Source organism: Schistocerca americana, chromosome 1 (genome assembly GCF_021461395.2).
Source record: "Schistocerca americana isolate TAMUIC-IGC-003095 chromosome 1, iqSchAmer2.1, whole genome shotgun sequence".
Classification (NCBI taxonomy): Eukaryota; Metazoa; Arthropoda; class Insecta; order Orthoptera; family Acrididae; genus Schistocerca; species Schistocerca americana.
The window spans coordinates 362,446,345-362,455,756 of NC_060119.1; the positions used below are offsets into that span (position 1 = coordinate 362,446,345).

The 9,412-nt window shown below is 39.1% G+C and overlaps 1 protein-coding gene across 1 annotated transcript in view; it reads right to left on the reverse strand.

Moving 5' to 3' along the window:
- The window catches only part of LOC124622710 (nucleolar complex protein 2 homolog), a 162,615-nt gene extending 161,990 nt beyond the window's left edge, over nt 1-625 (reverse strand). The window contains exon 1 of the mRNA XM_047148504.1: nt 279-625. Within this exon, the coding sequence (XP_047004460.1) occupies nt 279-537 (259 nt within the window). The 5' untranslated portion in view covers nt 538-625. The remainder of the gene's footprint in view (nt 1-278) is intronic.
- Nucleotides 626-9,412: the final 8,787 nt, after the last annotated feature.

Below are 9,412 nucleotides of genomic sequence, written 5' to 3' on the forward strand. Positions count from 1 at the left end.
CACCTTGCCATACAAACAGCTTCATATCTACACAATGTAAATCCACAGTTGCTGCAACGCTATCTGAAAGGACAATACAATTTTTTACACTGTGAAAAACATCTCATTGCATTGTCACGCAGTCTTGAAAGCTTAAGATGCAATCCGTTTAAGCTTTACATTACATAGCAGACAGCAAAATATAAATAGATTTACGCAAAAATCTTGGGTTCTACACCAGTCTCTTATCTCATCAAGTAATAATTAAAAATCTAGGGGCTATTTCACACGTTACGAACCATTGTTAGAAAACCTAGGTCTGGCGAAGCCCTTTGGACTTGCATTCTTTGAAGACGTTGCTTTCTTCTTCACATATTTCGCTCTCATTTCGGAAATCGCCTCTTCTGCTGCACTGTCACTTTCTGGCTCAAAATTTTTCACTTTAATATTTGTTTGCGGCCGAAAAGCGCCAGATTTCTTCTTTTTGGTCTTCAAATTGGATTTCTTGACAGTGGATAACCGTTTCGTTATTGGTTTGCCTTTCGATTTTATGTTCATTTTTTATACTGTCACATACACTACTAAAACGCAAACTTAACCTCAATTACCGCGTGGACACGGACACAAAACATAACAACAAACAACACGCTCCTTATCACAGAGCATAAGCACTAAGCAGTGCAGCCAAGTCATACCAAGGAGATAAGAAAATAACTTCCTTCAGTGATACAAAATATATGTCCCTTTCCCTTTCATAATCACATATTTGGACTGATGTATGAAAAATATCAGAAACGATAAAAAAATAACAAGGAAAGAGGAGTACGTCAGAATTAAACTTATTTATGTTGGAATTGTGTGAACAATGTATTTCGTGTGAGACAGCGGCTAACTGCATCATGTGAAATATAATAGGCCTCTCTGGTGCTATTGTAAGCTCCGAATTTTGTGGGTGTAATAATTTTCCTTGGTTTTTGTGTTCGATGTAATTTACCTGGAAGTGCAAATATAGTTACTGGCACTAGATGTCTTTTATTCACTATTACTTATTCAACTGTGTCGACTCTAATAGGTTATGGGACCAGCGATGCATTTGGAATAAGGGTCCAAGTAGTACACTTGCGTCAAGTATGAGTTATCCTTACAAGACTAACGCAACCCTTTTGTATTATTCTTCGGTATTATTCTTTACGTCAAGAAAGATCAAGTTACCGTTAAATTGAGCGCTGCCCAAATTCCGCAGATTGAAAGACTTATGCGTCGAGAAAACTATGCATCGAGAAAATTTGCAGTAGAAGCGTATTTACATTTGGACGACCTATGGGATGTGGTGGATGGACAATGAAATCCACAGATCAGAATTATTCAAGTAAGGATAGGAAAGCAAAATCACGTTGAAAAAGATGCAACAGCAAAATAAGCCTGGGACCAATTACGAAGTGCATTTCAGGATGGAGGTCGTACAAGGAAAGTAGGATTATTATGTGAGCTAATTACCACTCAGCTGGACAAATGCAAGAGTGTAGACGGATACGTAAACAAAATAATAGCCACGTCGAACCGACTGAGAAACATTGGGTTTGAGATCGCTGACGAATGGATAGGGACACCACTGTTGGCAGGACTGCCTGAAAGGTATCCGCCTATGATTATGGGGCTGGGAAGATCAGGTATACTGATCATGGGCGACAGTGTTAAAGTGAAGATCCTACAAGATGTAGAGTACTTCAAGCAGTCACATATTGAAGAAGGAGGCTGCATCTGCTCTTTATTCAAAAACAAAAAGAAGAATTCCGTGAGGTGCTATAGATGTCAAAGAAAGGGACATATTGCATCTTGGTGCAGACAAAAAATAAACCGACGGTCAGACATGCAGCAAAAGGGGTATGTTGTTGATAGCACAGAGAGAGGGACCAATAATAAAGGTAGGGCACTCTCCTGTTTTTACTATTTTGGAGATGTGGATAATAGCCAACTGGAATGGATTTTAGACTCAGGTGCATCTGTGCATATTGTTAGAGACAAATCTCTTCTTTATGAAGTTAAAGATAAGACTCATATGGGAATATTTACTGTTGGCAGCAATCTCCAATGTCATTTGGTTGGGAAACTAGATCTATATTTAAGTGTAAAAGGGGAATCTGATATGGTTATAACACATGATGTTCATTATGTAAAAAACGTTGCGAGTAGCTTACTGACTGTGGGGGAAATTCTCAAGAAGGGAAATACAGTCGCTTTTGACATGCATGGAGCAAGAGTAATCAACAAAGATGGTGAAGTTATAGCTACAGCAAGTAACGAAAGGGGTACTTTTAGTTGGATACCACCGACAGTAAATATAGAAATGTTAGTCGTTTAGTATACTCAACGGAAGGTTTTTTATGCCATCACAGACTTGCACACCTAAATAAAGAGTATGTCTTTAATAAGGGATACGGTAAAGGGAATACATAATTACAGTGTATCCAAGGACCCTTGTAAGATATGCATAAAGGAAATCAAGCAAGGCTACCTTTTACGACTAGTAAATGTAAATCTACAGAGGTCTAATAGTTAATACATACAGATGTATGTGGCCCGATGAAGAGCAAATCCTTAGATGGGAGTTATTATTTTCGAAAGTTTATTGATGAATATTCACGATATACTCACGATTATTTTCTTAGTTCCAAAGACCAAGTGAGTGACACTTTTGAGAAATATCTAACATGGTCGAAAAGTAGATGGGAAAGATGATTATGATCATCAGGTCTGATAACGAGAAAGAATATACTAACCAGGCATTGGAAACACGTCTGGCAAAAATGGGAATCAGGCATCAAACTACCATAAGGTACAGCCCATCTCAAAATGGGGTTGCCAAGAGGGCTAATAGGACCATTGCTGAAAAAGCAAGGAGCATGATAACTGATGCTGGATTATCAAAAGATTTTTAGGCAGAGGAGGTATCAACATCCGGGATACCCTACAAAAGCATTATGGAATAGAACGACCTACGAGATATTGGTAAGAAGGAAACCTGACATAAACAAAAGAAGGATTTTTGGGTGTGATGCAATGGCGCACACTCCAAAACAGCTGAGAGGAAAATGGAAATTAAAAGCTAAAAAGTATATTTTTGTAGGCTATTGTGAGAATTCAAAGGGCTACCGACTAATGGATCCATTGGATAAAAGGATAATTACAGGCAGAGATGTAGTATTCTTTGAAAATAGAAAGGACTCCGAAGAGGGCAAGACTACTAAGATAACTGCACCTAGTTCCATGAGTAAAACCTTATGTGAAGAAAGAGAAAGTGAAGAACAGGAAGAGGACAGTCAAAGGTAATTGGAGACTATTTATGATGACAATGACTTTGAGGACAAACAAAATGAAGAGAACAATAAAAGACGTTCTTCTCACGTACCAAAATCGAAAGAATATCCGGATTTTCAGATGTATGCAGCCCAGTCTTTTAAAGATGAGTCAGCAACAGCAGAAGAAGCAATGAGCGGCCTAAACTCTCAAGAGTGGAAAGAAGCGATGGATAGGGAATTGGAATTTTTTTTCTCAGAACGAAACCTTTGAATGGGTAAATATGCCAGCAGATAAGAAACCATTATAGGCAAGACAGGTATTCACTTTGAAAAGCCCCCAAAATTCATCACCAAGGTATAAAGCACGACTTGTAATAAAAGGATATTCGCAAAAACAAGGGGTAGATTACAAAGAAACTTTTTCACCTGTAGTCAAGTATGCATCATTGAAATATCTTTTAGCCTTAGCAGCAAAACAAAATTTAACAATTCATGATATGGATGTAAAAACAGGATATTGAAATGGGAAATTGGAGGAGGAGACATATGTCATTTCACCAAGAGAAGTCATGAAAACGAGATCAGAAAGTGAAAAGATTTGGCGTTTGCGAAAAAGTATTTATGGACCTAAACAGAGTGGACATTGCTGGAATCGATGTCTACATAAAACTCTAATAAATATGAATATGAAGCAATCTAAGAAAGATCCCAGTATATACTATAAAAGAGGAAGAGAAGGGACAATAATAATGGCAATATGGGTGGACGACTTCTTTATTTTGACTGAAAACAAAAGCCAAATGAGAATTTTTGAGAAACAGCTGCAAACCAAGTTTAAGGTGCTTGATTTGGGAGAAGTTAAACGTTATTTAGATACGCAGATCACTAAGGATCAAGAGAGATAAGAATCGAGCATAAATCAATCATCATATACAGAAAAACTCTTAAAGAAATTTGGCATGAGTGAGTGAAGTTAAATATAAATGAAGCAGATGTGGAATGTGATAAGAACATTCCAAATTTAGAAGCAGTAGGGAGTTTGTAGTATTTGTCTCAAACGTCACGATCTGACATTGCTTTTGCCGCCAATGCAGTGAGCAGGTATTGCAGAGATCCAAAGGAAAACCACTGGAAAACTGTGATAAGTATATTCTTTTATTTAGGAGGAAATTCAAACCACAAATTGAGATAGCATAGAGAAGGTAAAGCAAGACTAGAAAGCTATAGCGATGCAGACTGGGAGGAGTGAATTGGGAGGTAGGCACTACTGGCTGCTCCTTTAAATTAATGTCAGCCCTCATTTCATGGTCCTGTCAAAAGCATAAACTGTTGCATTGAGTACCATAGAGGCTGAGTTTATGGCGCCATCTTATACCACACAGGAAACATTGTGGCTAAGAACATTAATATGTGACATAAAACCCATATTAACTGTGGAACCTATAACAATCTTATGTGACAGTAATGGAGTAACCTAGCTAAAAATGATGTCACTATTGCTAGGACAAAACATAATGTTATGAGGCACCATTTTATCCAGAACCACACAGAGTGACAGAACATCACCATGCCCACCTGTACATAGAAGACATGTTGGCTGGCCTGACAAAACTCTTGGACAAAGAGAAATTGTGGGGCTATTTGGTTTATCTTGTGAAGGCAAACCACAAAATATATATTCAAAGAGGGGTGTTGGAATTGTCTGAACAATGCATTTCGTGTGAGACAGCGGCAAAGTGCATCATGCGAAATATATGAGTAATAGACCTCTCTGGTGTTACCGTACGCCCTGAACGTTATGTGTGTAATATAATGTTCCTTGGTTGTTGTGTTCGATGTACTTTACCTGGAAGTGCAATATAGTTACTGGCACTATATGTCTATAACTCACTATTACTTATTTGACTGTGTTAACTATAATAATTTACATACAGCTTCCTCAAATAAATAAACTAGATGTATATTTCTGCTTCATATTCTAAGAAAGGATTAAATAAAGATTTTGGCTAACTATAGAGAGAAACGACCTGAGGCCCTTCTGCGCTTTGGGGATAATTATTGTTAGTCAGCATCAGCAACACTTTGCTAAATATTATCACAATTAACCATTATAATTTTCATTAAGCCACCAACATATTAAACACCTTTAACTTAATTCCAGTACTGGTCATAGTCCAACACAACATTCGCAACACTTCGCCTCGATTTTGTTATATTCTGCACCAGCAAAGCGCCAGTAAGTAAGCAAAACTGGCGAGTTCGGTGCGATCGTGAAAGCAAATTCTGGTTGTTTATTTTTGTTTGTACAACGGTTTGTACAAACGGAAACGTCTGTGGCGCAATAAATGGCAGCAGCAACAACAAGCAGAAGGCACCACATTGTCTTTCTTTAGGTTTCCTAAGGATGCTGGGAGGTACGCTATGTGATCAAAAGTATCTGGACACCCCCCAAAATACGCGTTTTTCATATTAGATGCTTTTTGCAGCCACCTACTGCCAGGTACTCCATATCAGCAACCTCAGTAATCATTAGACATCGTGAGAGAGCAGAATGGGGCGCTCCACGGAACTCACGAACCTCGGACGTGCTCAGGTGATTGCGTGTCACTTGTGTCATAAGTTAGTACGTGACATTTCCACACTCCTAAACGCCGCTAGGTCCACTGTTTATGATTTGATAGTGAAGTGGAAATGTGAAGGGACACTTACAGCACAAAAGGGTACAAGCTGACCTCGTCTGTTGACTGGCAGAGACTGCCGACAGCTGAAGAGGTTCCTAATGTGTAAAAGGCAGACATCTATCCAGACCATCACACAGGAATTCCAAACTGCATCAGGATCCACTGCAAGTACTACCACAGGTGAGAAAACTTGGATTTCATAGTGCAGCGGCTACTCATAAGCTACACATCACGCCAGTAAATGACAAACGATGCCTCGCTTGGTGTAAGGAGCATAAACATTGGACAATTGAACAGTGGAAAAACGTTGTGTGGAGTGACGAATCGCGGTACACAATGTGGTGATCCGATGGCAGGGTGTGGGCATGGCGAATACCCAGTGAACGTCATCTGCCAGCGTGTGTAGCGCCAAAAGTAAAAGTCAGAGGCGGTGGTGTAATGGTGTGGTCATGTTTTTCATTGATGGGGCTGGCACCCCTTGTTGTTTTGTGTGTCACTATCACAGCACAGGCCTACATTGATATTTTTAAGCACCTACTTGCTTTCTCCACTGTTGAAGAGCAATTCAGGGATGGTGATTGCATCTTTCAACACCATTGAGCACCTGTTCATAATGCATAGCCTGTGGCGGAGTGGCTACATGACAACAACATTCCTGTAATGGACTGGCCTGCACAGAGTCTTGAACTGAATCCTATAGATCACCTTTGGGGTATTTTGGAACGCTGACTTAGTGCCAGGCCTCACCGACCGACATCGATACCTCTCCTCAGTGCAGCACTCCTAGAAGAATGGGCTGCCATTCCCCAAGAAACCTCCCAGCACCTGATTGAAAATATGCCTGCGAAAGTGGAAGCTGTCACCAAGGCTAAGGGTGGGCCAACACAATATTGAATTGCAGCATTACCGAATGAGGGCGCCACGAATTTGTAAGTCATTTTCAGCCAGGTGTCCGGATCATTTGATTACATAGTGTATATATATACACATGATTACATAGTGTACATATATCTCAGGATTCGCTTGCAAACTACATGTGTGTATTAATGACTAATGTTTCATTTTAGTAGCATACAGTGACTAGTGAATAGCAGATGAGAATAACTAATGAAAAAAGACCTTATTTACCTTTATAATGATGTTAAGTTTTGTTTGCTGCATTTCGAATCAAACCAGTTCATGAATGCAGACACTAATAAATTCGTGTGGAATACAGTACCCACAATGTTCGACGTCCCGCATAAGCCACCTCAGCTGACAATGAAGAGCAAACTGCCACAAAGGTTTGGCAATTAGTATAAAGCCATAAAACAGTCCCACGCATAGAAACAACCACTTCAGCCCTCCATAGATCAGAGTCAGATACATCTGAATCATCAACTCAGACCTGTGTTTGGATTAAGAGCAGTTATTCATCTCTTGCAAAAGCGCGTGAAGCATCAGAATGTGCAGATCGCTAGACTTCGTGCATAACTATTATGGGACCACGATAGTGCCTATGATTTTAAGTACAGACAGTAACAGAAACTGTATCAGAAGGATCAAGTGAAGAAGCAGAAACACAATTTGAAGACTATAGGATCATGATATTTAAAAAACGATGCCATTTACTTATTAGTAAGCCAGATTAGCATGCCACTGGAGGAGAAATGTGCTGCAAGACTGAAAGACAAAAGTAAGCTGTTTGCTCTAAATTTATTGTATTATAGCACTCAGGCATACAGGTTTTGTCAGAATGTTTTATACTTCTACCAGTGCATATATTATAGAGGTATATGGAAGTCATACAAATAAAATTTGGGATAAGTGACAATATATTCCACCTTTTAAAGCAGAAGGTTCAGTATTTATCCGATACTGATAAACTAGTAAATATGTCATTGGATGAAATGTCTCTAATGGCAAATTTAACATATGACAACACCTCTGACTGTGTTGTTGGCTTTGAGAACTTAGTGTTTAGATGAACAGCATATTTCTCGCACTGTTTGGCAGTTGCTTGTCCCACTTAGAATAATATAATGTGGCAACAGGTGACATCTGTGTATTTATATATTGTTTATATCAATGTGGTAAGCTGCAGTTGTATCCAACTTCACACAAGTGTTTCTTCAGGAACGTGTTGTAGCTTACCACTTGCCTACTTGCACTTATTTTAGAATAATTTTTAGAAACATCTGTCTTCTGATATTACACAAACTCTCAAAGACAAAAAAATTCAAATATTTCGTAAATCACGAAATAAAGGGATGCTATTTCCGTAACAGTAAGAAAATATTTGTTCGCTCCAGTAGCTATCCTCTCTGGAAATATCACCAGGGTCTACGACCTTTAACTGGGGTCACTGATTCAGGAACACAGTTATTCCGTTACCTACTTTCAGGTTACCTGTAGTGACAGCCCGTTAACTGCCAGAGAACGGGAACTGTAAGCCAATAACTGCCAGAGAAAAATATCTATCTCTGACAGTTATTTCCGTATGGTAACCCTCGTACTACCCGCTCAAACTAAATTGACATATAAGGCGGTGACTCAAGGGAGCAACCGAACTTGTTAATTCCTGTACTGCAGATTCTATCAGCCACCGCTCTGACATTAACTTTATTTAATTGTTTGTGCTAAAAGTAACGAAGGCGCACGAAATAATACACAGTTCTATCAACAGATGGGGCGCAGTCTCACAGTTATTCCAATGACATACAGAACACACTCCAAATGGTCTATCCTCTCCTTCAGAGCCAGGTCTCAGATGAGTTCACGCGAAAGCATAGTACGGTCATCGGTCAACAGATGGAATGGGGCACTGTTGGCAGTTATTGAAACAACTGTCAGTATCAGATGAGCGGTTATCACAGTAACCGTTACTTCCCACTAACCGGTTATTTCTATCAGTTACGTTATTGGGGAAATGGGATGAGAAGTTCCGCCTTATGCAAGACACCTTTTTTCTTTTTGTTTCACACATACATGTTTCAGCACTTTTGTGCTATAGTCAGTGGGTTCTATTTTTATATTTTACTGTAAATTTGTTGTTAACATATTAACATTTGCGTCGTTTACAGCATTATGTGAAGGTTGCATTTATAACTTAATTGGCGAAAAGTAAAATACCTTACATGATGTTATTGTCCTCTTGTTCTGGTAGCTGTTCTGCTACACAATATACAACTTTTCATCTGCAAACAGCAAAAATGTAATTTATTTTCTGTTTGTTATGCATTTACGAACGGAAATAAGACTGTATCAGGTTTTCTTTCTGTTACTTGCAGTTTTGAAGTTGTGGTGCGTTTTCCTGTGTTGTTGGCGAAGTAAATAGGCTTACTTCTTTGCCTGTGTTCGTGTGGCAATGCAGTTTTTCCGATTACTCAAAACATAGGCGGAGTTTTCGCTGCCATTACGTGTTGTTGTGGCTGTGTGGCGTTCATTTGTTTTGTAACGTGTTCTGCTGGGTGA